Source organism: Podarcis bocagei, assembly GCF_964188305.1.
Source record: "Podarcis bocagei genome assembly, chromosome: 3".
NCBI classification, from domain to species: Eukaryota; Metazoa; Chordata; class Lepidosauria; order Squamata; family Lacertidae; genus Podarcis; species Podarcis bocagei.
The window spans coordinates 50,702,313-50,730,144 of NC_138127.1; the positions used below are offsets into that span (position 1 = coordinate 50,702,313).

A 27,832-nucleotide genomic window follows, 5' to 3' on the forward strand; every position below is an offset into this window, starting at 1 on the left:
CAAGTGAATGTGTTCAGAATCAGGGCAGCAGAAGCAGACTCCATTTTATTCCAGTAACCATAATGGTGCAATGAATTATGTGAGTTCAAAATACGAAACTGCAAATCCCTGTGGGATTTTTGGTTGTGGTGGGGAAAATGTTGATAAACTGTTCATCTTTTGCTCTTAACATATCAGGATTGTAGAAGCAATTGTAGAACATGGAAAGTGGTAATGGGAAATTAGAAATTGTGCACTATGTTTCTACCTGGAAGATCATTAAGTCTAAAATTACCTTAGCTGAGCCACTGCCTGCATTATTTTTGTCAGTCGGAATGGCCTTTGCAACCACAGACATTTGGATGTCATTGGCATCCTAGCATATGCACCAGATCCAATAGGTTGTAGCACATGCTTGTCGCTTTTAAGATCATAGGAATCTGCCCAATACTGAGTCAGGCTGGGATCTCTCCTAGCCCTACCTGCAGTTACCAGGGACTGAACCTGGTACCTTGACAAGTAGATGCTCTACCAATGGGCCCTGGCTCTTCAACAAGCACCAGGCAACCTATTCTTTTCTTTTCTATTCTTAATTGTATTTAGTGTACAAGCCTGGTCTTTCCCTAACTAATACTTCATTGCAGCCTTCTCCATTATTCCCCAAGAAGTGTGGCAAGATCTGCCAAGTTTTATGCTAGAGCAGAAGATGCCTGGATTGCTTATACTCCTTTTCCTGCTTTTTTTTGGCACTGCACAAACCAGTCTTGATTTATCCTCCTGTGCCTTTAAAGAGCTTTCCCTCTCTCTTCTTTCATTTTGAAGCTACAGTATATTGGTTTTATATTCCCACACGGCTTACCAGCTTAAGCAGCAGAAGGTGTAAAATGAGGCAACCTAGATTTGTTTTATCTTGTGAGATTTCTCAAAGACATTGTTTAAAGCCAAGCAATATATACACTGCAGTTCAATGATAAAAGTTCTTCTGGAGCTCTGGTTCTTTCAGGAGAAGCCATGAAAATCATTCCAGCAAGAAAATAAAAAAATCAAGTGCATCCAAAGAGGAAGAAATAAAATCAATCTGTAAAAGGCAGAACACTCATCACCAAAATATACTAAGCACCATTCAGTATTTCCCCCTTGCCTTCCCAGAAATCATATTCCACCTTATTTAAAGGTTGGTGGGAAATACTTGTGGCTTCTCCATTAATTTCAAACTATAAAAGCAAAAAGGCTCCCCCTGCTACTTTCCAGATGACTCTGGGACTATGTTTCAAATATAAACAGATAGTTGTTAATCTATCCAAAATATTTTAAGTGAACTTTTAAGAAACTCTTCACCCTTTCTTCTGTAACTAAACTGAGATAACTACATAGTTTTATCAAACCTTGTACAGTATTGTATTAATTTATTTATAAAACTATGGATAGTGTGTTCACTATATAGTGTTGTGCTGTGCTAAATTTCATTCATACCATTGACCATGATGACACAACAGCAGATCATTAGACATGTCACCACACCACCCTTTATGTATTTCTGTTCCTTTGTTCCTCTATAAATCACCCATGAAAATGGAGGGAAAGAATAATAAGCCACAATAGCACCCCAGGGTATTAGCCCAAATCAGACATATACATCTGGTGCAAACAAAAAAGCATGATAAACTGTGTGCTGAAAGGAAGGAAGGGTGGGACATAATTTGAAAAAAGAAATGCATAAATAAATCATAAAACTTATTGAATCTATATGAATACATGGAAGTAGTCATGTTCTGTCTGTTCCAAGCAATGGCCACTGCCATATTGAGGTTTTGGCCCAAGCTAAGGCAAAATTTTTAGTTTCAGTAGAGCAGACCACAGTGAGGCAAAATAGGACAAGGTCCATGTGAAGCAAGAATTTGGGATTCAGACAGCACCATGGACAGCTCCACATTGCACTCAGGCTGCAGGCCAAGATCAAGACTGAAAGGTGGCTGCAGCAATTGGCAATCCCAGACTGAAACTCAAATGGACGGACATTTCCATGTGAGTGGCTGTCTCTGCCTTCAATGGGAGGAATCTCTTCAATTATAGGGGCCTAGGCTGCTTTATCAGCTGTTAAATCCAGTAGTACTGGGGAGATTGTACTTCTTCTGGAGCTTCTAGGCTGGAGTCCTTCGAGTCAGAGCAAGGGAAATGCAACCTCCTCAAACTGGAGTGGTGCTGGGACAGTACAGTGGTACCTCGTGTTAAGAACTTAATTCATTCCAGAGGTCTGTTCTTAACCTGAAACTGTTATTAACCTGAGGTACCACTTTAGGTAATGGGGCTTCCCACTGCTGCCACACTGTCGTCGTGCAATTTCTGTTCTCATCCTGAAGCAAAGTTCTTAACCCAAGGTACTATTTCTGGGTTAGCGGAGTCTGTAACCTGAAGCGTCTGTAACCCGATGTACCACTGCAGTCTCTTGTTGTGGTAGTGCTTCTGAGGTTGTAGGGGCATACTGGGCTAGCTCTGAGGGCAATTTCCTCTCCTATTCTGATATCTCAGCCTCAGCCCCTGAAGATGGAGGGTTGGACCCTGAGGGGTCATGACAAAGTCTCACAGAGTTGTAGGGTTGTAAGGGATCCCAAGGGTCATCTAGTCCAAACCACTGCAATGCAGAAATAACAGTTAAGGTGCACTAATACGAATAATAAAGGTAAAGGGACCCCTGACCATTAGGTCCAGTCGTGACTGACTCTGGGGCTGCGGCGCTCATCTCGCTTTATTGGCCGAGGGAGCCGGCGTACAGCTTCCGGGTCATGTGGCCAGCATGACTAAGCCGCTTCTGGCGAACCAGAGCAGCGCATGAAAATGCCATTTACCTTCCCGCCGGAGTGGTGTTTTTGAACTGCTAGGTTGGCAGGAGCAGGGACTGAGCAACGGGAGCTCACCCCGTCGTGGGGATTCGAACTGCCAACCTTCTGATCGGCAAGTCCTAGGCTCTGTGGTTTAACCCACAGCACCACCCGTGTCCCTCAATACGAATAGTACTTACTTCCAAGTCAATGTGTTTAGAATCACAGCCCTAATTACTGGTACTTTCATGCTGCAGAACCTAACCAGACAATTTATTGGCTCTTCTATAGTTAATGTTTTGCCAACAAATATTATACATCTTGAGAGCTGATCCAGTCAGCTTCTCTCTGACAGGCATTGTCAGAGAAGTTCTTGTGTAATCAACGGTGGGGGGGGGGAGGTCTCCTCTCCATTGGCCTGTTTACTTTCTAAAACAAAATCTCTGAGGTAATAGCACACTTGAAAAATGAAACATATCTGATATCCCAGGGCTGCTTTAATAACCATAACCTTGGATGCACTTTTCCTCACGTTGCACTGAGTGTGAGAAGGAATGGGATTGCATGTGCTATCTGCAACTCAGTATGGGAGGTTCTTTCCATGTGATGAGGGACCCCGGAAAATCAGGTTGTATGTACATGAAACAAATAGTACACTGAACACTGAAAAATATAGGGCTGGATTCAGTTACCTGGCCTGCTTGTAGAAGCCAGTGCAAGGACTCCCTCTAGTGCAGTGGGGCTTTCCCCACCCTCTCCTCCTTCCATGACCCTTTGCGCCTCACCAAGATCTACTCTGGAGGGTCAGGTAAATCCTTCGCACAGGGCACAAGGGGAGGAGAAAGAATTTTGTTTCATCTGGCAAGCAGAAATGCTTGTACTGATGGAACGATCTCCTTAGCACTACTTGTAGATTTATCTATTTCATTCCATTTATGAATCTCTTCCTACAAAACACCTGAAAGCAGTTTAACAATAAAAACGCCAACAATACAAACATATATGAAACAATTTCATAGATAAAACAATTTCAAACCCAGTGCAGTTGCAGACTGGGATACAAATCTCCACTTAAAAGACTTATTGGAAAAGGTAGGCCTTCAATATTTATAAAACACTTTTCACCATGGATGATTACAAAGCTATTTACAAAACACACAATACAACAATCAGTCAAGTAATATGATGTTTAAGACAATAAAAAACACAGGTAAAAATTGCCATCATAAGCACTGGGATGAAAATAGAGACTGTGCCTGTTTGCTACGTAACAAAAGCAAGTTCCAAGGGATAGTTGCCAACCACATTAAGTGCTCGATTGCTGCACTGTAGAGAACAAACTTCCTGATGAGATGTTATCTTCAGGAGGGGGTCTCATGCCAAGTGTGGTGATTTGTAGGGTATATTAGATATCATGGTCCAAAGCTGTATAGGGTCTTGCATACCATGTCTGTGTTCATGTCATGTTTACCCCCAGTCTGCAAACCAGGCTGAAAATTTTAAAAAGGTCTTTAACTTTTCTTTTCTTTTTACCCCAGTGGAATGAGGCATGGAAACCACTCTCTGCCCTCCTGCAGTAATTGTTTCTTTCCTAAGCCAGGGTGAGAAGCCTCAGTCTACCCCTAATAAGGAGCCAAGCCTCAGCCTTGTGCTAAACATAAAGGTTTATCCTTGCCAAAGAGAAAAAACACCCCAAATGTGGTTCCACTAACATTTTCATTGCAGCTTGATCCTTTTTTTATGAACACAGTGAGGAAAAGATCTGCTTTTGTGAGAGAGCCTTCTAGAAAAGTTTTTTTAAAAAAGAAACCCACAAAAAAACCCTAATCAGTGAACAAAAATATCAGATCCCACTATTGGCTTCTCAGCTAAGTTCCTATTTTGAGACAGAGAGACTTTTTAATAATAAAAAACCACTCTCTGAGGAAAACAAAAATCAACTTAGATTGACACTGATGAAATATTTTATCACAATGTAGGTTGTTAGTTAACTTATATTCAGTCAGACCAATGGTTGGTCTAGCTCAGTACTGCCCTTCCTGACTGGGTGCAGCTCTCCAAGATTTCAGACAGCAGATTTTCCCCTGTTAGCACTCCTCTCCAAGGTGCTACAGCAACTCTCCATTGTGGCTATGCAGATGAACCGTCTCCCAAGCACCTGGGTGCAAACACATGTGACTTCTTACCCACTCAGCTTGAGAGTATCCATGATATATAAATAAAGCCACTGCGCTGTGACAAGAAAAGCGAGTCGTCTCAAGACGCGCACACTTTACATTACAAAGGCGCCTCCAAATTTGTCCATTTAAACATAAATAAAATTGGTTTAGTAAAATGTTAAACCACTTAGTCGGAGCAACTCTAAGCATGGTACACAATAGAATATAAAATAGTACTACACGTGAAAATCAGAAAAAGTTTTCAACAAGTATTTGAAAATAATGAACATTTTTACTGACTGCTCTGATAGGTAACCCACTGTGATGCTATTCCCCCTCCCCCCCAATAATAATTTATTATTTATACCCCACCCATCTGGCTGGGTTCCCTCAGCCACTCCCAAAGCTACCCCCCAAAAAAAGAATTGGCCCTTGCAATCTGGCTATCCCTACTTTTTTATACTTTGGTGACCCCCACTTTCTCACTTTGGCCATGCCTACTTTTACACTTCAGACACATCCACTATTATACTTCATCTCTGGAGGGATAATCATGAGTCAACGTGACCCTCAACCCCCAAAAATGTTAGCTACCCCTGCTTTACAAGCTTGCTTCAGTTTGAGATTGAGGTGGAATTTCATTTAATGCAAGCCATTTTGTTCCTTTCTAGCCTTTATGTAAATATTGGTAAGGTTGAGTTCTTTGCTTCTAATATATCCGACATAAAACATTCCCTGGTGGTGCATTTTTTCACATTTCCCATGCAATCCTATGCATGTCTACTCAGAAGTCTTCCCACTGAATTCAACAGGACTTACTTCCAAGTAAATATACAGAAGTTTGCAGCCCTTTAAAGATTAATAGGCTACTGTTATCAGCTGTTTGAGGCTATTTTTTGAAAGAACCAATCCAGCTTCTACATAGACCCTGAATTTCAAAGACATTTAATTTTATCTGAAGAGTGTGCCTGATTCTATCCCTTCCGTACAGCAGACTGGGAACTCAGCCAAGAAGCATGAGCTATCCTGCACTTTCTGAACTGTATGTTATGAATGCAAGAGAGCTTGCAGAGAAACCCATAAACAGAGTTGTTCCAGCATTTCTTAGTATATGCAGAACCTTTTCCTGTCCAGGAGAAACAAATGTTGTTCAGAATGGAAAATCAGACTAAACATAGACATGACAGCATGCCAGATCAGCCAGTTTACTGAGCAATCAGGTCAGGTGTGAGTAATTCTGGAAATGCGTTATATATTGCATAGAGATGTCCTTCTGTCATTCTTTCTTATGTGGCACTTGATAGTCATGTGCCTGTTAAATGGACAGTGAAACAGAGCCACTCAAAGGCAGTGGTTTCCAAATACTTAGAAAAGTATGCCAAAAAAATTAGTTCTTTTTACTTTTTAAGATAAAAAAATTCCTTCCAGTAGCACCTTAAAGACCAACTAAGTTAGTTCTTGGTATGAGCTTTCGTGTGCATGCACACTTCTTCAGATAACAAGAAGTGTGCATGCACACGAAAGCTCATACCAAGAACTAACTTAGTTGGTCTTTAAGGTGCTACTGGAAGGAATTTTTTTATTTTGACTATGGCAGACCAACACGGCTACCTATCTATTACTTTTTAAGGTAAGGGGAGGAACCAAACCAGTCAATGAGGGCTGAGTATGCTCACTATGCTTCAGGGAACACATTATGATGAGCCTTAGTCAGTATGATGAAAGGGAGGAAGAAAAAGAGGGTATGGAAATTTGACTTTGATTGAACCAGGAACTGGAAATCCACTCCAGTATTTTGCCAAGAAAACTCCATGGACATAAAAAAGAAGAAGCTTTGAAAAAAAAGTGAGAGTTTCCAAGGCATGCTCTGGTTCATGGGGTCACGGGGAGTCAAACACGACTAAGACGACTAAACAACAACAACAACAACAACACCTTGGTGTCCTCCAGATGCTGTTGGACTACAATTCCCATCAACCCCAGCTAGCATGACCAACAGCCAGGGGTGATGGGAGCTGTAGTCCTAATCAGCAGCAGGGCACCAGCTTGGGGAAATCTGACTTTTGGTATCATGTGGGCCGGTGGATGAGGGTCAGGGAATGTGAGAGTCAGGAACTGTTGCCAAGGAAGTATTAAACTCCTCTTAGAACTCTCTGCTTTATGTTTCTTGATTTCACCTGGCAGAAGGATGCCAGTTCACCTCTCCACCCCTCACAATTAATCAAAAGCAAGACATGATGTGCTTGCTCTTGACTGACTGTCAGCTCTAGTGGAATGGTGTCCCAATGCATAACTGACAAATTACCATTGGACTTGCTTGTTTGGCTTTAAAAACAGATTTAGTCAATTTAGTGATGATGGAGCTATTAGACTGAATGGAACCTCTATGTTCCCTCCACTCCTTGCGATCTTTTAGAGGGATTTGACTGGCTGCCATGTAGAATGCTAGAGTAGAAGGAATTTGGGTCCCACTTGGAAGCTATTTGTAATTACTTATTATTGAACACCAAGTAGTCACCTTTATTGCCATAAATGTTACTCTACAACCTTTAAGGAAGGCATTATTTGTCTCTTACATGGTTCTAAGGCAGAATGGTAAAGTGAGCTCCAGAACCAGGTTTTTGGTGTAATTCAGTACCTTTTCCATTAAACCAAGCTGTGTGAAACTAAAATGCCAGCTGTCTGTAAAATAGGCTCTACATTTCTTCTTGTATTTGAATTTATGCTCTCTCCCGAAGGCTTGAAGATGAGCAATGATTTTTAATTAAAATGTAATTTAAATCCAATTAGACTTATATAATATAAAGCCCAGTAAAGTCCACAAGTCTCCACCAGCTTACCCAGCCTGCCTCCACCCAGAGAGTCAGTTCTAGTAGAAAGGCCTATGCGTCAAAGGCCAACAAAATAGCTACTTTGTAGAAACTACTTTAAATTGCTGCTCTTGGTGCCAGTCTGTACACAGTGAACCATTGATGTTTGTAGTGTGATGTGGGGGTACTCCTCCTGCCAAACTATGTCACTGCAAACCCTCTGATCCATCTGATGATCTGCATGTGACTCTTTGTGCCATTTGAAGGCCAACACCACAGGAAGCAGAAGCTGCTTCTGTGTGGTGGCAGTTTCGGGGCCTTGAGACCATTCTGAGAAACTGCTCACCAGGCAAGGATTGCTGGAGATTGTACTATAACCATTGCAAATACTTATCTGTGCATATTTATTACAGATTTCATTCTGCATATGTTGAGAACTGCTGAGGCAACCTTCGGAGGGGTGCCTAATGGACAGAAGAGTTGTTCTGGCAGTGACTAAGAACAGATAAACTGAGATAAGAAATGCTTTGGAAGGGCACATTTTTAACATGGAAAGTTGTTGCTCTTGTTGCTGTTGTTATTGCTGTGGTGGCTACCACCACAATTATTTCTACTCCATCTTTTAGGATCCAAATCCTTCCAAGGCAGCATACAGGTAACATTAAAATACACTTTAACAACAAAAACAACATATCCAAAGTCATCAGGATCCTTCCATCAGGATAGCTGGCAGTATAGCTCTGGCTGCGGACAGGACAGTCCCAGTGTAAAAAGAGTAGGCTTTGTGGTCTTTTTCAGCTTCCCTCAAGGACGGGGAGCCTGTGGCCACCGAGATGTTGCTGGACTACAACTCTCATCATCCCTGACTGTTTGCCATGTTGACTGGGGCTGATGGGAGTTGAATTCCAACAACACCTGGAGGGCCACACCCTTCCTATAAAAGGTAAACATGACTATAATAGTACTTGTATTGAGAGATACTTTGCTATATGAGTAAAGGTTTTCTTTACAGAAATAACACTGGCCTTCTGTGGGAATGAATCCCTCGGTGTGCACACAATGCAATGTGGATTTGCTGAATTCTGGTAAAATTGAGACAGCTCTCTCTACACCTTTACAGTCTGTTGTGAGGATGTAAGAGAGACAACAGTGAAGCTGGAAATTGAAGTCCCTTTTATGCTACATTATTTTCTTCTCAAAAAAGCAGTATATATGAGACATGCTGGTACTTGTATATTGATAGAAATGCCAATGTCAATGGCTGCCATGGGCAGCAACAGTGGATACTGTCACAAAAAGGCCAAACACATATCATACACAACGCACATGCATATATTCTGCATAATTACTCTTACTTCCTTTGTTTACATCTTATGCTAAATGCAACATAATTATCCACTTGAAAAGCTGCCAGTATTTGCATCCTGCACGCGTGTTAATATTCATTTCAGTTTGGTTAATTGTCTTGTGTTTGGACTGGTTACAGAGGCAGACGATATTTGGCCTGAGAATATTCTGTGTCTGAAAGATTCATTATCTATTCACTGTGTGTTTTCTTGCATCTTGTCACAAGGCATTATGTTATTTCATGCCAGGGGCTTGACAGGAATGCTAACTTCTACAGTGCCACGTTGGAATTTGGAACTTTATTTTTCCTTTTTGGACTCGTATATCTTTGGCACAGTAGATCTTCTGGCAGGTTTTCTGACAAATACTTTGATAGGGCTTTTGATGGAATGAATATGTTGGCCTGTGTAAACAACATTCAAGTTTTAAGTGAGACCAAACACCCTGAGCCTGCCTCAAATTAATAAAAATAAACAAGCCACATTGATGCTGAAGTGCTGATGAAATGGATGAGTGGGTTCTTATGGTACAAAAATTGTGGTACAAAAACCTATAAGGCCAGTTCTTCCTGCTCTATAGTAGGAAGTCCCAGGCTGTGTGAGGGGAGCCTGCAATTCAGCTCCTCCACATGCCAGCCCTGACCTGCTTTTCAGAGGACAGATGCTGGTGTGAGAAACCAACTACAGTACAGGCTTCTCCCCTGTGGCCTGGAGCATCTCACATTACCTTGGTGTGCAACCAAGGAGAAATGCTACGGTGAATCCCACATGACCACTGCAGCCTTAATAATTTTGGGAGTAGGGTGTCAAAAACTGGGTTTTTTGGGGGGGGTTCTCTTCAGACTGCCTTGGATAAAATATTCCACAGTATTCTTGGAGGAAAGGGAAAGCCTCACTGGCAGCTGCTATTTTGTGTGTGTGTGGTATCATTTCCCTCCAGAATGCTCTGGAATGAATGCTATGTTTGGCCTATTCTGAGGAGAAAGATGGAGGCTGCTAGCCACTGAGAGGAACTCTTATATCATCAGGACGAGATTGCCCCTAAATTTCCCCTGAAAACGTACAGAAATAGAATGGGGCTTTTCAGCTTGGCGTTAATTTTTTATATGCTTCCTTCTCCCCTAATAAGACTGAGGAACTTCCCAGAGCTGTGCCCTGCAGATTGGCACAGTGATTACACAGAGCCTTAAAGTCAGCATCTAGAAGCTTTTGCACAGCTCTGACTGTGCTGAGATGCAATTAGTGTTCATGTCTTGGCAAAAACCAGAGAAACACTTTAGATTTCTGTCCTGTTTGACAAAAGAGTCTTACTGAATGACACAGAAATTTTTGTTGAGCTCCAGGCTGAGCTTCAGGTTGCAGTCCTAGCTCCACTTACCTGAGAGTAGGCCCCACTGAACTTAGTGGTACTTACTTCTGAGCAGGTGTGTATAGAATTGCAAACAGACTTTAGCCCCGGCATTTTCTGGCTCAGCAGCAACAAAGGTGTAGTTTAAAACTACAGCTATTTCAGCTCATGCAAGTAATAAAGGGTTAAAATTACCGTGCTAAACAGATGAGCTAGTTGTCTTTAAAATTAAATGCCCTTAAATTGAAATATTTGTCTTTAGCGAACAGAAAAAAGTATTAGCTCATACTAATGGCTTGCCCTAGACCTAAGCTGAAATTTGCACAGAATTTTTTTCATGGCTAACATAATTAACCAATAAATTTAAAACTAAGAAAAAACAGATATTCATCTTTCACAGAATTTAGAGTGCTACAATCAACTGAGGGCACATTTAGTCTAGCTAAAAGGCACTGCATATATTCCACGACTAAGAAAATGTTTGTCTAGGTCTCTTTAATGATTTTTTCCTGAGCTTAACAGCAGAAGGGGGGCAATTTTCATCGGAATTCTGGGAGAGGGAATGGGTGAAGGTTAAAACTCTGCCTGCCCCTGCTTGGCTGACTGGGATATAATTAAGAATTTGGTTATCCTGGGCTGGTTGGGTGTCTTGCTTAGTTGTCTTCACTCAGCACATGACTGACAATGCCATTCAGAAAAAGCGTTGGACAAAGTGAGCAGGCAGACACTCCCCACAAACTCCAGCAGGCTTTGCATGTGCACCTGCATGTGACACATGCTGGTGCCATCACTACTGTAATACTGCATTTGCTTGAGCAAATAGGTGCCAGGCAGAGCAACAAGCAAGTGGTGGTGAAATGTTGGAGAATGGAACTGTGGATGAAACATGGCTTCTCTTGTACCCCTTAAACTTGCTTGTTGTAGTGGAGGACATTGTCCCATCGACTGAGTTTTGACTGCCATTCTGATTGGATTGTGTATGGGTAAAGGGGTGGAGAATCTGAATGAGAAAGGGCAAAGGCCAATGGTAGAGCATCTGCTTTGTATGCAGGAGATCTCAGGGTTCAGTCCCTGACATCTTGAGGTAGGGCTGGAAAAGACCTCTGCCTGTAACCCTGGGGACCTGCTGCCAGCCAGTGTCCATAGTCCTTAGCTGTATAGACAATGGTCTGACTCAGTCCAAGGCAGCTTCCTTTGTTCAAATGTTCTGATGCATAGGTTGTTTCACTCTTATATGTCAACACTTTACCTTTGTCCATGTTAACCTTCATTTTGGTCCAATGCCAACTCCAGCTGAAGAACAGCCAGGAGAAAACGTTTCTGTACTGCCAGGCATTTGAGTGATGGAGGGTTGCTTCTTGGGAGGGCTCCATTTTTATGAATGAATTATGTGGCTATCACTAGAGTAGTTGTAACTTGTTACTTGTTTTACTGATGTCATCGGAATGGAACCTTTTTTGTGCTTCAAATTGTTTAATTTCTATATGTTTCTGCATTGTGTGATATGCTTTATATTGCAAAACATTTACGGACAACTTGCGTTAGAAATCAATGAGTTTGATAAATAGCAACTATGATGATCGTTTTTGTATTTAACTAGCATCCGATTCATTATTATGTCAAACACTGATTGCTTCTTTCCAATCTGCACCGACTATCTCACCCCACCCCCTTTTGGACATAGGTCCCACAGATCCAGTTGAACTTATGCTATTTTCTAGTGATGTGTGTATATTAAGGCTAAAGTGTTTAAATTTTAGCCATTTGTATAGTTTAGGAGAAGCCATGTGGGAGTAGGTGAAAAGTCCTGCTGAAACGGAAGCACTCCAACTGCCTTCCCTTTGCCTCCTAACCATTTTTTTAATAAAAAAGAAAAGAAAACTAAGCTGTTCTCAACAAAGCCATGTTGATTGCTAGTAATCATGCCTTTTTTTGTCTAGATGCTGGCAAATAAGTGGCTTTATCATTTGCTGCACTATCTTTGAGGTAAAGTAATCAGATGAACTTGTCCGATAATTCCCTGCGGTCCTTGTGTAAAAAATAGGCACTATATATTTGCTTTTATTCTGTTTTCTGGAACCCTATCAGTTTTCCATTAATTTTCAAAAAGAATAGGCTTGTCAGCATGACAGCCTGTTATCTAACCACCCCCTTAATGGTCCCCTCATATTTATTTTGTTCCCTCCCCATAGCTACCTCTCTCTTCTCTGTTATTATTTTGTATTCATATTTATTACATCTTTAAAATGTACGTGATTTTCCCTCTTGCCACTGCATCCTCGCAATTCTGTGAGGTAGGTTAGGCTGAGAGACAAGCCCAAAGTTAGCTAGTGAGCTTTGTGGCTGAGCAGGGGACTAGAACCCTGTTCTTCCAGGTCTTAGTGAAAAACTTTCACCACCACACTGGCACTACACCACAATGGCTCTCTACACCACACTGTTTATTTGCGTTTATATTTTACGTTGATGTCATTGCAGCATGAAGCTGTATCAGTAGGAGTTTCATGGGCCTAATGGCTGCCACTGGCTTAGCTTGTCATCTCCCTGATGTGTATGTTTGCAGGAGATACAGGTAGGTAGTTTGCCTTGAACCACGTTGCTGAGTGCAATTTCAGGCCTTAGAAGCTGAATTTCGATTTCTCTGGGCAGCCCATGAGGAATTAATCCTTCTCCATGTGGCAGCTTTTGGACAATATATTGAGGGTGCAAATTGGTTGACTGATCTCCAGACAAAGCTTTTTTTAAAAAAAACCACAAAGTTGACTGATGGACCTGGTTGCACATAAGGCGGTGTGATAGTTTTGAGATTTGCCAAGTGAACTCATTACCCATCCTTAGGAAAATGTTATTGGAGCTCCATTGACTTAAATTTGTTCAAATTGTTCAAGTATTTTCTGGAATTCTTCTTTGTCACCCTTGGTCCCTTTTCTTGCCTTGGTTATGTCAGCGCTGATTGATGTCTCATCCCTGCTTCCTTTCTTTGTAAATACTGAAATGAAGTCAATATTGATTTCTTCATTTGCAAAGGTTACTTGCCGTTGCTTGCTCTACAGGCCCTTTGTAGAATGTTCTACCTGCAATCTGCCTCAACACACTGCCGTCTTGGTTGTCTCTGCTAACCTGAAGGACTGGGGTAGAAGGTTTAAGCTTCTGCTTGCAGCAGGGGGAGAAAGTGTGTGAATTTTTGGGTCCTTTCCAACCTGACAATTAGAGTACCGCCTACTCCTAAAGCAACATTTCCCAATTTTCAGAAATAATGGCCAAATTACTGATCCTTGAGCTAACGATATTGGACATGTCTCTTGTTCCCAAGGAATAATACCTGTTCAGAAATTCAGGGTAGCAGCCTCTTTAAGGTAACTGCATTAATGACTCATGTGATTGACAGCACTAATGGGCTCCTGAAATTAAAACTTCATTCATATGTTACAGTTTAGTGGTTATGCTACAAAGAAGGATTAAAATCTGTATTAACATTTCATTTTTTTAAAAAAAACCTGCTACAGTTTTATTACTGTAAGAAGCTAGTCTGGAGTGTGTATTTTTAGAATTATCCTCATTAATACCAAATTATGATGGTTGAGCAATGGGTATGGGGCCACTACCTGTTCTCTGTATGCAAATTCATATTAAAACTATGGTTTCATTTCTTTTTCTAATCTAATTTAGGTTGTATGATCAAGACAATGGACTTTTGTGATTATGTTCATCTGCAAAAGTGACAGGTAGCATGTACTCTGATGGCACAAAGGAATTAACATGTATGGTATTTAATATTAAAATAATCACTAATTGGTTAGGATTACTGTGGGATTACTGTGATTGCAGTGCATTCAGCAACAGAAGATTCAGTCCTAGACACTACTATTAATTTAATCTACTTCATATGCAGGAGATACTAATTTCGTCAGACTGGCACATCCAATACAAGTATGCTGAGAGAGCAACACATTCATTTAATAAAATGGAATTATTTTAGTAATTGTTATTCCCATTACTCTGGTCTTCCTGTTTTTTGGAAATAGGGAGCACAATTTCATGGCATACTGTCTTCTGTGTTGCATCCATCGCCTGTGTTTCCTGGTTGCTGCTTACAAACTCCTGGGAGAGTGTGATGACTGCCGAATTAGATGAGACTAGGGATGTTGGAGAATTCTGCAGGAAATGAGATCTGAAACTGCCGATGTTTGCTTATATCTGGAACAGAAATCAATCCAGCAAATATGATTGATATTCGTTCTTGTTGTTTTTAGTCTGTTGATAGTACTTAACATCATCATCATCATCATCAATGTGTTAAATTTATATCCTGCACTTCCTCTGAAAATAAAAAAACAATTAGATCATCTAAAAGCAAATTCAGTGCAGCTATAGACTAGGACAGATTTCTACTTAAAAGGCTTGTTGAAAGAGGAAGGTCTTCAGTAGGTATCTAAAAGACAACAGAGATGGCACATGTATGTTATTGCCTCATCCCTGTTTGTAATGTTTCCCTTGCATAGAAGGGAACTTGTTGTTGTTGTTTAGTTGTTTAGTCATGTCCAACTCTTCGTGACCCCATGGACCAGAGCATGCCAGGCACTCCAGTCTTCCTCTGCCTCCCGCAGTTTGGTCAAACTCATGCTGGTAGCTTTGAGAACACTGTCCAGCCATCTCGTCCTCTGTTGTCCTCTTATCCTTAATGATGATCAGATGAATTACACAATTAATTACGTCAAATTTCACCATAACTGAAAGTAAGACGAATAATGTTGTTTTGCAGCAAAACTGAAACAAGTGCTGCATGCGATGAATATGAGGTGGGATGGAGATGCCTTTTTACATCTGTAGTTGAAACCTTATACTCTGTTGTGGCCTAAAGGGCAGTGAGGGGGGAAATGGGGGTTTTAATTACTCCATTTCAAGTCTAGCAACTCCTGCACAAGCAGCACCCAGTCCTCCTAACTCTGTCCAATTTTATGCCTTGCACTGGTAGGGTTTTTCTGGCAGTACCTAGGCTGGTTTAGCTTGACTTTTGCCAGTACCATGGGCCTTAAGAGTGACCCTGTCCCTCCCAGTCAGCATAATTTGGGAATAGGATCAGCCTGTTAATTTCTGTTTAAACATTTATTGCATTTATGGGCCTTCTCCACCATTTTGCTCGTTTGTGAGAGAGAAATAACATACCCACTTCAATGAATCACAGCCGCTGAGGTACCTGCGGTGAGGTTTAACAAATTGTTTGTGAATGCTCACATCTCTGAAATGTGGGTTCATTCAATTTGTAATGGAGCAATTCTCCTCATGATTTTTGGCCATATTACTATAAACAGTGGATTTTTTTTTTTAACTTCAAAATCTTGATCCACAGGACTCTTCTCTTTAGCTTGATTTGAGGCATGGCTCAAGTTCTACAGTGCTTGAGTAGGTAGGATGTACTTCAAATGGATGTGTGTTTCAAATGATTTGAGCTGCCTTGCTGTAATGTTGGTGATGGGCCTTTTTGGATTCCTTGGCAGCAAACTTCCATAAAGGTAAAGGTAAAGGGACCCCTGACCATTAGGTCCAGTTGTGGACGACTCTGGGGTTGCGGTGCTCATCTCGCTCTATAGGCCGAGGGAGCCGGCGTACAGCTTCTGGATCATGTGGCCAGCATGACTAAGCCGATTCTGGCGAACCAGATCTGTGCATGGAAATGCCATTTACCTTCCCACCTATTGATCTACTTGCACTTTGATGTGCTTTCAAACTGTTAGGTGGGCAGGAGCAGGGACTGAGCAACGGGAGCTCACCCCGTTGCGGGGATTTGAACCGCCGACCTTCTGATCGGCAAGCCCAAGAGACTCAGTGGTTTAGACCACAGCACCACCCGCGTCGATAGTACCATGCAAATGATTAGGTGGGGGGGCAGGGTATGTGTGTGTAAATAGCGTATCCGTTCATTGTCTTATTGAATTAATACATGTTTGAAAGGAAGTTACAGAAACACTAGTGTTAACTGTGGTGGTGGTGTTGTTGAAATTTATAGTTTCCTGCAGAGGGGCATAATCAGAAGATGAAGAGGTGACTTCTGATCTAACTAAATTTGTCTTCACTACTACAACAGAAGCCTATTTATTTATTTAGTCTGATTTTTCATTTGGAAATGTACAATAATATGACAGAAGAATACAATATCATATTACATATTTGGAAATAAGTAACCTAAATATTTGACAAAGGTTTCCTTCAATCACCTTCAATATTTAATAGTCATACTAATAAAAGTGTGAGAGCCAAATGGCACCAATAGCCAGAACAAACAGAATGCAAATTTATGTTTAAGGACTTCACAAAAAAAATCTTTGGAAGTTTCATTTTCTTGCACAGGAAAGGCAAGAAGAACAACAGCAATGAAAAACATAAATCTGATGGTGGTGGTGATAATGGTGACATAATGTTCATTTGCTTTATAATTATCTGATTGATGGAGATTTTCTATAAAGTTGTTTCATATGATCTACAGAAAGATTACAGAGGCAAATGAATTTCAGGATTTTTCCCCTCAAGTGTGCAACTGAATTTATTCCCCATGCAACCAAGGAAGAGATTGGCTCTTAGGCTATGGTTTTCAGTCATAACATAGCTGTTGAATGGGGCAAGGGAGTGGAGACGCTCAACAGAGTATTAGTGGCTGAGTTCTACATGACAAGTACTTCCAAATATATAGCAGTAAGTATGTTGGTTTGTGTGTGCAGATCCCCCGAAAGGATGCAGTCTATTGTACCCTTGTGGCAAATGTAGTCTGCTTCTGTCTTGATCTAATATTTATCACTACTTTCTGTGGCAGCAAACACCATAAGCACATTATGCATCGTATGACAGGCAACCTGCATGTGACATTGGCATATATGAATTTCACTATTTGTGACAATGACACACATGGGTTTCCCACTCTATGTATACATGGTGTGGATGCAATGGGACACAACACCCAATCTTAGCTTGCCAGCATGAATACATGAGGCAAGAACACCCACATGTTGTCAAACATGACAATCTAACAGCATATCCTAGCCCCCTATCACACATACACACATACAGAAGAGCCTTCTGTTCTATTGTTTTCTAATTTTATCATCATAACCTTGCTAAAGGCAACTCAAACTGACTTAAAACAAAAAATAAAAATAAACAAAGATCCACATAGATACATTTGAACCAATCAGAGCCCTGAGTACTCTCAAATGTGAACTCATGGATTTCGTACACTCAAGATGCTCCACACCTCAGTGAAAGCTGAAAGAAGAAACGTGCACATAGATCAGAGCAATTGTGCTTTGCTGAACATGGGCAAATATCTTTATAACGAATGTGTTAGGCATGTTTTATTACTGCCACTTTATTTTCAGCTGATTTGTTCACATTTTATGGATATCTGTGCATCTGTTTTAATTCTCTTACTTGGATCAAAGGAATGCCTGTCTACATCCATACATTTGCCAGAAACCAGCAGTCAAGTAATATGATTGAGGAAAGGCACAGCCCTTTCTGACAGATACACCTCTGCATCTGCTGCAACCTCTGTATTGTGCATTGTTACATTTATATCCTTCTTTTCAAGTGCATGATTTCCCCTCCTCCTTTTTAGAGGGGGATAAATTGCATGAACACATTAGCAACTATCAGTGTGCTGGGTGGAAGTGTTCTGTGCTCCTTCTCTACTATGTTATTTTCGTGCTGACCCATGAATTAACTGCTTCTGTCTTCAGGTGCTGTCCAGGGTGCTAGTCTGGCTCTGTTCCCATTCTTTATGACTGCTAAGCTTCATGACTCCCAAGAAATGCAGCTCTTCCTTTGCAGTGATTATTTTTGCACAAGGGAGTGCATGTCAGGGGAAGAGGGGCTATGCCCCGTAGATTGAGACCCCCAGGCTTATGCTTCTTCTCCTGATCCAGCCATGCTTTCTTAAAGAATTGGGAAGAATATGAATGGGAATGCACACTCAGATACACAAGAAAGTCATGCTGCCTGGGATTATGGCATTTGTATTCTGTGGCACTGTGGATCCATATTCTTATGCCCATCTCATCCCTGAACTAGTCATATGTAACTCTGCATCAAGAGCTGTATCAGGATGCAAGTCTGGCTGTGCAGGGCTGATTAGCAATAAACTTGCTAAAGCAGCATAACAAAGTAGGGAAGGCTGGGCTGATTGCATGGGGAATGGGGGTGTAATCCTCTCTCAAAGCAACAGCAGATCAAAGGAAAAATAAACAGAAACATGTATGAGGCGAGTGGGAGGGGGTTGTTAACATTTTCACTCACCTCAAATGGCAACATTTCAGAGGGAAAATCTAACCTCATAAAATGCACACTGCAGCACTCATGAAAACTATTGAAATACAGTAGTTTCAATTGAAAACTGAACTAGCAGTTAACCAGGAAATTTTACATCTTCAAGGAAAAGATCTTCCTAAGAGCTATTTGCTCATAATGTACTGGGATTTTTGTAGTATACACCTTGCATCAATATATTTGCTTCCTGTTTAGACGTCTGGTGGTGGTATTACCCTGACTTGTAGTGTTTTTAGCTCAATTTTGATCAGTTTTTCAAAGTTCCCAGCTCCATGTCAATCATTCTAGCAAAGCCAGTCCCAGCTGGTATATGGTTGCGTGTTGAGTCCCACAGTTCCACCCACCAAAAAATTCACACTTCACACGTGAATTTTGTTTAAGGTTTTTGGCATAATTTTGGCCACAACTTTATTTAAATACAAAAAATGTGAGTGGTTGCTTAGGCATTGGTTATGACTATCTGTCCTTGCCCTCAAGGACAGAGCTGGCCCTTCCGGACACCAACGGAAGCCAGCGTGGGAAACAAGTATTGGGTGAGAAATCTGAAACTGGGCAACAGTCCCTCACTTCTCACCCTCATGTTCCGGTGGGGCTTGCACGGCCGAAGGTCCGACTCCGGGGACAAGGACAAATTGTATGGCAAGCCCCTGGATTCCTTTAACGGAATTCCCTTTCCGCATCATTTGGAGGGGTAGGCACTTACCCCTCCAAGCACCAATTTAACCAATGCCTAACCGCCAACCTTACAAGTTGTGACGATTTGCTACGTAGTAGGCAAAAAACCAAATGGCACCAGCCAATCAGCCAGATGGCAAAATTCCTACTAGGCCCCCGCACCAAGGCAAACGACCCCATGACAGGCAATAGCAAGGTCAAGCGAGCAAAACAAAAAACCACCCTATAAAAAGGGCGGGAGGGCGGGTGATCCGATGCAAAAAGGCCAAGAGAGCGTCCAATGTCTGGCCCCTGTATTTAAGGACTCTGACCCCTCCCCCGAATTGGCCACAATTCAAAACTCCCCAGCAACCCAATTTAACCACTTAAAGGCTTGGGTTCCTCACCAAATTTGCCTAGTCACTGCAGGGTGGCCTGTTCTTCCCAACCGCAACACGTGCTCTCTGTTATGGAGAACACGCTATGTATGATCTATTCTGTTATCTGAATTCTGGCTATAAAATGTCCACAGGAGTCTCATCATGGATCCCAGCTGTCTGTGTTCCTTCCACCAGGCATCCCTCGGTTGGTCCATCAGGCTGTTTTCCAGAAGCTGCATCCACATATCCCACATCTGGCATCATACAAAATGTCTGGTGTGTGGCAGGTAGAGATGCTGCTGCAGAAAGAAGAATCGACTCCCCTATATGTCAGATGATATGCAGGGAGTTTAATCCTGCTCAGATGAGGCCCACACCAGTCATTCCTGATTGGTCCACTACCACCACCAATGAGGGCCAACTTTGGCAGGTGGGTGGGACAACCCACTTTTCAGTCACCTGGTGTCAATATGATGTCAGATGATTGACAGGTAGGTGGTCCCACCGACTTGCCAATGTAGGCCTGCTAGAATAGGAGAAATAAATATCACCATGCAAAAAATGTTCCCTATCCTAAACTACAGTCTCATGGTATAGGACAGATTTTTCTGTTCCATTCTCTGTCAATGTTTTTATGTTAGGATGGCTCTAAGCACATGTACTGAGGGTGACTTGCAGAAATCACCACAAAACAATGTACTGTATTTTTTGCTCTATAAAACTCACTTTTTCCCTCCTAAAAAGTAAGGGGAAATGTGTGTGCATCTTATGGAGTGGATGCAGGCTGCACAGCTATCCCAGAAGCCAGAACAGCAAGAGGGATTGCTGCTTTCACTGCGCAGCCACCCCTCTTGCTGTTCTGGCTTCTGAGATTCAGAATATTTTTTTTCTTGTTTTCCTCCTCCAAAAACTTGTGGTCTGGTCTGGTGGTCTGGTGCGTCTTATAGAGCAAAAAATACGGTAATCAGTTGCAACAGAACCAACCAAATGTTATCATATAGACACAAGGCTACAGCAGGAAAATAACTCTGAGTCCTAAAAGACTACATTTGGTATCTTAGCACTTAACCACCAAGTAGTAAAGGACAGCACAGTATAGTGGGACTTGGGTCAAGGAGATTTGAGTTCAAAACTCCACTTAGCCATGGAGCTCCCCGGATGACTATAAGCCAGTCATACAGTGGGATGAGCCCCATTTATGCTGCTTTGAACTCCTTGTTGTCCCAGGCATGACCCCCTCCCCTCCTCTTCATGAATGTCCCATATGCAGATGAGATGGATGCCAAAGCAGGCCAATGAAGAAGGTTCTGGATACCGTGGTGAGGCAGATCCAGAAAGCAAGAAGGATTGAAAAGCAAATTCTTTAGAAAGGACATCCTCTACAGTGGGAAGTGGAGACTCGTGCATGTGAAAGTTGGCAGCAGAGAAAATATAAAGAAAGTTGGCCCAGCAGGCCTAGCTGGAAGCAGAGGGAGGTTTAAGAGAATCAAATGACTACCAGCTTCCCTTTAACAATCTGCTTTGTGGCCATAGGGTGTGATGGCTGTGTTCAGAAATGTGCTAGGTATTAAAGGATAATGAATGTGAATTGATCTATTTAGGGAACAGGAATTGGATAAGTGGTCGAAAGTGTATTTATTGGGTGGCTCATTTATCCATATTCCCAGACTGTACAAAATTATGTGGTTGCCACGTAATAAGCTTCTTTGCTGGGCTTTGAGCGTGTAGCTTTACCCTCTTGTTTATATAAAACCTCAAAGGGGCTTGTTTTTGATGGGAGCTTTTATTCTTAAAGAAGAAAGCATTTAGAGAATGCTGCTGCTCAAACTTCAAAGTGCCAAATGTGCCCTGTATTAGCTTATTAGCTGCTACCTCGGAAGCCTGTCCAATACGGATCTTTATCAGGCACTCTGTTACCATAGTATCAGATCACCTCACCATTTTTTCATGTATTTATCCTTACAATTCCCATATAAGGCAGAATATTACTAAGCCTGCTCATTTTATAGCTAAGGAGTTAAAGGAAAGGGGAACCATAGAACACTGTATGGCTCAGAGGGGCTTGAAGGTTCTTTGTCATTACAGCCAACAGACCAGATAATGTGCTGCAGTAACAATGATCAAGAAAGATCAAGGTGTCCCATGCTACAGGTGCTTAGATAACTGAGGACACATTTAGTGAAATGCAGGAACTACAAGCCTAATGCACCAGGAACTGAGGCTCATAACAAAACAGAAACAATGTGAAGTACTAACACTCATTTTCTCACAACCCTTAATGAAACCCTTGCTCGGGACTCCAGATACAAATACCCACCGGGAATCTCAGGTAAGTCAGAGAGGGGGAGAAACAGCCATGCCTACAGTGTCTCCCCACCCAGTATAGTATGATGAAGCTATGTATTAATTAGTTATATTTTAATAATAATTTTATTATTTAGATGCTGCTCATCTGACTGGGTTGCCCCAGCCACTCTGGGCGGTTCCCAACAAAATATTAAAAACACAATAAAACATCAACCACTAACTAGCTTAACAACATACCCCACAGGTTAACACTGGCTGTGTTTGCACGTAACACTAAACCAGGATTTGTTTTACCCATGGTTTATAGACCAAACCATGATCAGTCTTGCAAATGACCTAAGAAACTATGGCTTGTTTTACCCAATCCTGATTTGTTCTCTTCTCACAAATGCCCTTGCAAAGTTCCTGTGTTGCCATTTATTTGAAAAAATTATATACTGGCAACATTAAGAAAAAAAGTCTCATGGCAGTGAACAGCATGAAACCAACAATTGCATTCATAAAAAAATACAATATACACCATAAATCAGCAGCTCAGATTAATGCATCAACACGGCCTCACCACATCACCAGCTTCCTTACAATGCTTAAGGCTGCCATACAGATTTCCCCAGACATTACTGGGATTTCAAAGGCGGAATTGACATCTTGGGAATTTCTGAAAGGTGGTCTGGTTTTTACTTTTTGAAATATGGCATGCCTAACTATGCTCAAATGGTGCATGGAACGTTCCTTGGGCATTTTGGGCTGCTTTCAGCATGCTCCACATCCTCCCTTCTTCCCCTGCCCCACACAATGTAATCTTGAGACCAGAAATTAATATCCCTTTCCTACCAGTGCATTGTGAAATTATGGAATTTCCTTATGCAACATGTAGGAATGGTGACTAATTTGAGTGGTATTAACTTTAAGGATTGTCCTTAAAGTTATTTGTTGACTGAAATTATTAATTCACAGAGGTGAAGGGTTGTGAATGCTTTCCTTGACACTCTGACAACACCCACTGACCCCCAAGGGAAATTTTTACAGTGAGGGGGGGAAAGTATTTGTCCCCCTGCTAAATTTGCCCATTTGCCCTCTGATGAAGAAATGACCAGTCCATAATTTTAATGGTAGGTTTATTGTAGCTGTGAGAGACAGAGTAACAACAGGAAAACCCCCAGAAACCCAGAAGACAAAAGTCTGTTAGTGATTGGTATCTTCAAACTTTCAGCAAAACACTGGCCAAATTATTCCCCACAGACCACCTGGCAAGATGGATCGTTCCCCTTCCCCTCCCAAAAAGTGCTATTTTACCACCTAGCCTCCAACTCTTTAGCTGGAGTTTGTGCTGGGTCTGCAAGGCACCACTGCAATAGCTGTCCCAGGATCATTAGGTGTCTAAGTAAGAAGATCCCAGCAACAGCACTGTGGAGTGGGGACCCTAAGCTTTGGTTTCTCTTTCAAAGTTATTTGTTTTTATCCTTAGTAGGTCATTCAAACCTGCTAAGAGTTAAGTTGTGCTTTCAAAGTACACTACTGGTTAGATCTTAGTCAATTAGCCAATTTTCCTCTCCTTGCAAAGCAGTAGCGAAGCTAGACAGGTTGACTTGAGAGGGAGGACTTGTTAGGGGGAGTTGGATAGGAAAATCAATGAGGAGGGAGGGCTAATTCTCAGAAAACACCAGTGAGAGCTGCTTGGTTTTGTTTTCCAAACACGGCAGGCTCTGAGGCGTAGGGAGCAATGGGTGGGGTGCTCCAGGAGGTTGAGGCAGGCAAGGGCCCACAGCCCAGCTCCCTAGCTGGCCAGGTGGAACTCGCTAGCTCTGGGAGGAGGTGTGTAATTCCTCAGCTGGAACAGGTGAGGGTCAGATGCCTCATCAAGCACAGATGCTGCAGTCAGCATGCAAATTATAAAAGGGCAGCAGAGCTGAGGTCCTGGGTCTGCTTAAGTGCCCATGTTGATGGGCCTTAGTTTGGATGGTCCAGGATTTCTGTGGGACTGCTTTGGTTTGGATTTTGGACTTGTGGCTTGACCCTGGACTGGGGACTTGACATACTGACTTGCCACCAGGTAGGACAAGGGTTCAGGACAGATGCCATATATAGAACATATAAATTGCATGATTCAGGTCAATGGTCCGCACACCCTAAGGTATATTGGCACATCCACTTTGACTAGCACTTCCTACTGTAAATGTCAAATATTCTATGCCTCTGAATATTAACTGCCCTACTTAGTCATCCCATAGGCATCTGGCTGGCCACTGTGAGAACAGGATACTGGACTAGATGGGCCATTGCCATTCTGTTCTTTGGATCCATGTGCTATTATAAGCCTCAAAATGCTGTAAAGGCCCATACAGAGAATACGTTGAACTGTAAATGGAACAAAAAGTCAGGACTACCCTGGTTTGGTTCTTTCCAGTTTCTGATTCCTTGATCCAAGAAACCAGGCCTGTTTGTCTGCGTCTTTTTGTCCTTAGACTTTCTCCCGCAAATATACTCTTAATATATACAGTCTTCTGTGTTCTCCACTTCAGTTGCTATCAGTTGCATAGGTAAAGATCAGAGGAAACTTCCTCATAGCAAACAAATGTTCTTGGCTGTCACACACAATTAATAGCACTGCTTGAGTTTTTCAATAAAAAAGATCTCTTCAGGGAATATTTTTTAAAGTGCTCTGTCCTGACCTGAATTTGCTCCCATTACAGTCAATAGAAGTTTTATATAAAATTTAAGAGAAAAGGCCAACTCCAGACCTCCTGCCAGTCCCCCCTCCACCTTTCCATGACACATGGACACTTTAAATAGAAATAGTGTCATCCATATAATATGGCTGAGGCTTGTAAAGTCAGGGGATCTTTAGTCTGCTACATTCTAAAAATGTGTCTATGTCATGCCCAGCTTTAACCTGGAGACCAGCTCCTCAGAGGATGAATTGGACCTCCCACTGACTGACTGAAGACTTGGGGGAGCAGGCATCTCCACCCCATTGCCAGCCCTGAACGTTCAGGGGGAACTTTGCAGGGTCCTTCCAGAGGTGCCATTTGTGTGGCTTCCAGTTGGAAGGTCAATGGATGAGCTCCTGGTGGAGTCCATGGGAAAGGTGGAGCCACCACTGCCAGCAATCTTCAAGGGCATGGATCCCCAAAGATTCAAGTTGTAAACCCATGACAAAGTGCACAACTGAGAGCCCAAAGTCACCATGTGGCTCAGTAGTAATAATAACAACTCCTTATGAGTAACAGTACTTCTCAAGAGGAAGGGCTTTCAAAACACCAGCAGTTGGTATTAGAATAATAGAATTGTAACTTGAAGCCTTTGGTTTGGGTTCTACTCTCCAGAGCCAGAGAAAACAAGCTTTCTCTATCTTCCATGTGACAGCTCTTTAGATATGTGAAGGTGGCTATCTTCTCTCTGTGCAACAAATGAAGACTCCTAAAGGGCAGAACACAAAAAGCATAGCTAAGCCACCTGTGAGCTCTGAACCAATGGAGGGCTGCTCTGAATTATATTCTTATTGCTGCAGTTGGAAAGAGAGAGAAAATGGTACCTTGCCCATCTGAACACTGGCGGTCTTGGTTCACTGCTTATTCTTTGTGCCCTAACAAGCTGACAGCACCATTGATTTCTGTCTCCTCTGTCTTTGGCAGTAACAAGCCCCCAGAGACGGTGAAATCCTTGCTTTCTTGGTTAACCTCTGCACCGCTTTCCTCCCTTTGCCTTTTTTCCAAATGCTTGCTGCTTTCCAGTATCTATTCACAAGGGAAAGTCAGCCTCTCTAAGTCAAGTATGTTTTTCTTGCTAGAAATACTCATTATGTAAATCACTGTTGCTTTTTTGGCTAGATAGTAAAGGAACGACAAAATGAAGTATACATCATCTTTATTATGCTTGGACCCTGTTGCCCCACAGGGATTGGTTTGGTTGTACAGACTTATTCACCTGGCTTGGATATTGATAGCATTTTAACAACGCAATTTGAGAGTGAAGTTTCTATGCGTTAATTTCCCCCCAAATAACCAATAAAGGAAAGGCAGTGGTTTAAGATACTTATGTGATCTAAGTAGCCAAGATTTACAACAGGAGAAAGCAGCTGTACTATTTCAGTTTACTGTGTCTGTTAATTCAGTAAGCTTTCAGATGCCGCTGGTGTGAACCCTGGAATCACAATAGTAATAATAACCCATTTATTTATTTATTTATTTTGTCTAGGAAACTATGGGGAGAGTGGCATGGAAGCCTTCAAAGAGCTGGCTGCTCAAGAAGGTCTTTGTATTGCTCATTCGGACAAGATCTACAGCAACGCAGGTGAAAAGAGCTTCGAAAAGCTGCTTCAGAAGCTCCGTGACAGGTTGCCAAAGGCCAGAGTTGTGGTTTGTTTCTGTGAAGGCATGACCGTCAGGGGAATACTTATGGCTATGAAACGTATGGGAGTGCTTGGGGAGCTCCTCTTGATTGGGAGGTAGGTTATTTCAGTCATGTTTACTGGTGTATTGGGATAAGAACATATCTGTCTGGAGACAAGTCACAGCAGCTGATTATTCTAAGCATGGGCATTTATTTACTTATTGCCTTTATATACTACTTTTCAGCCAGAACTCACAAAGTGATTTACATAAGGCTATTACAACACCATGTATTTAAAAATACAATAGAATGGATAGGAAAACTTGTTGGTTTAGAAAAAGCTGCTCCTGCCTACTCTCTCCTCCCCTCAGGGCAAGATGGACCTTCAGAGGCCTCTGTGGTGGCAGCTGAGGGAATGGGCCACTATGGAAACTGGATGGTGACACTTTTCCAAGCCTCTTTCTACTCCGCTTCGCTCAGGGCAAGATGGCTCTTCAGATTTAAGGGACAGTGAAGCTAGTTAAAAAATAAAGCAAACTATTGACATAAGTATTTCTCTTTACAAGTCTCAAAATGGTTTGCATTGTTTATTTAATTATCACTTAGGAAACTTATCTTCTGCCTTTCCCCTACAATAGAACTCTAATAGTTTAGATTCACAAGTACTCACTGGAATATAAATTGAGGGATGTGGTGCCCTCCAGATGTTGTTGGATTCCAGTTCAGCTTGGACTCCAACCAGCTTGGCCAATGTTCAGGGATGGTCGGAGTTGTAGGGCGGTTAACTGACCAAAAGGAGGAAAAACACCCCAATCTAACAAACATGGCTTGAGCTTTAACTTGCAGCGGGGCATAATAATAATTTTATGGCAATCCAGAATATTAGTTTCCCACTCTGCTCTTGTTCTGCACATCTCATTGCCCCATACCAGATGTATCCAATTACTTAATTTTAAATGCCTTGTTACATTTCATATATCACTTTTATGAAGGCTTCTCAACTGGTGCTTTACAGCAAAGGCTCTGCAGAGTAGCATACCCTGGCCCCAAATTAATATGTTGGAGTATTTTGCCCACAGGAACAGTTTTTTAATTACATATTTGCAAAGTATTACTTTGACTAAGGACCAAAATAAATATTTCATGGCAGAGATTGTGATAAGTTTTCAAGAGGATACTTAATTTGATCAGAGCGGCAATGCTGGAGGATGAGTGTTTAACTCTTTCCCCGATATGATTCCTAATCTGAATTCCCTTCTTCCACTCTGCTAACATGCCCACTGGGAGGAGGATATTGGCCACATTTACACCACAGATTTAAAGCACTATGATGTCACTGTAAACAGTCATGGCTTCCCCTAAAGAATTCAGGGAGTTGTAAT

At 41.9% G+C, this 27,832-nt stretch overlaps 1 protein-coding gene across 5 annotated transcripts in view; it reads left to right on the top strand.

Annotated features, from left to right (window-relative positions):
• The window catches only part of GRM1 (glutamate metabotropic receptor 1), a 184,114-nt gene that overhangs the window by 29,416 nt on the left and 126,866 nt on the right, over window positions 1-27,832 (top strand). For all 5 annotated transcript variants that reach the window (XM_081186293.1, XM_081186296.1, XM_081186297.1 and 2 more), the window contains one exon: window positions 26,316-26,565. In XM_081186293.1, coding sequence (XP_081042419.1) covers window positions 26,316-26,565 — 250 coding nt within the window. The remainder of the gene's footprint in view (window positions 1-26,315; window positions 26,566-27,832) is intronic.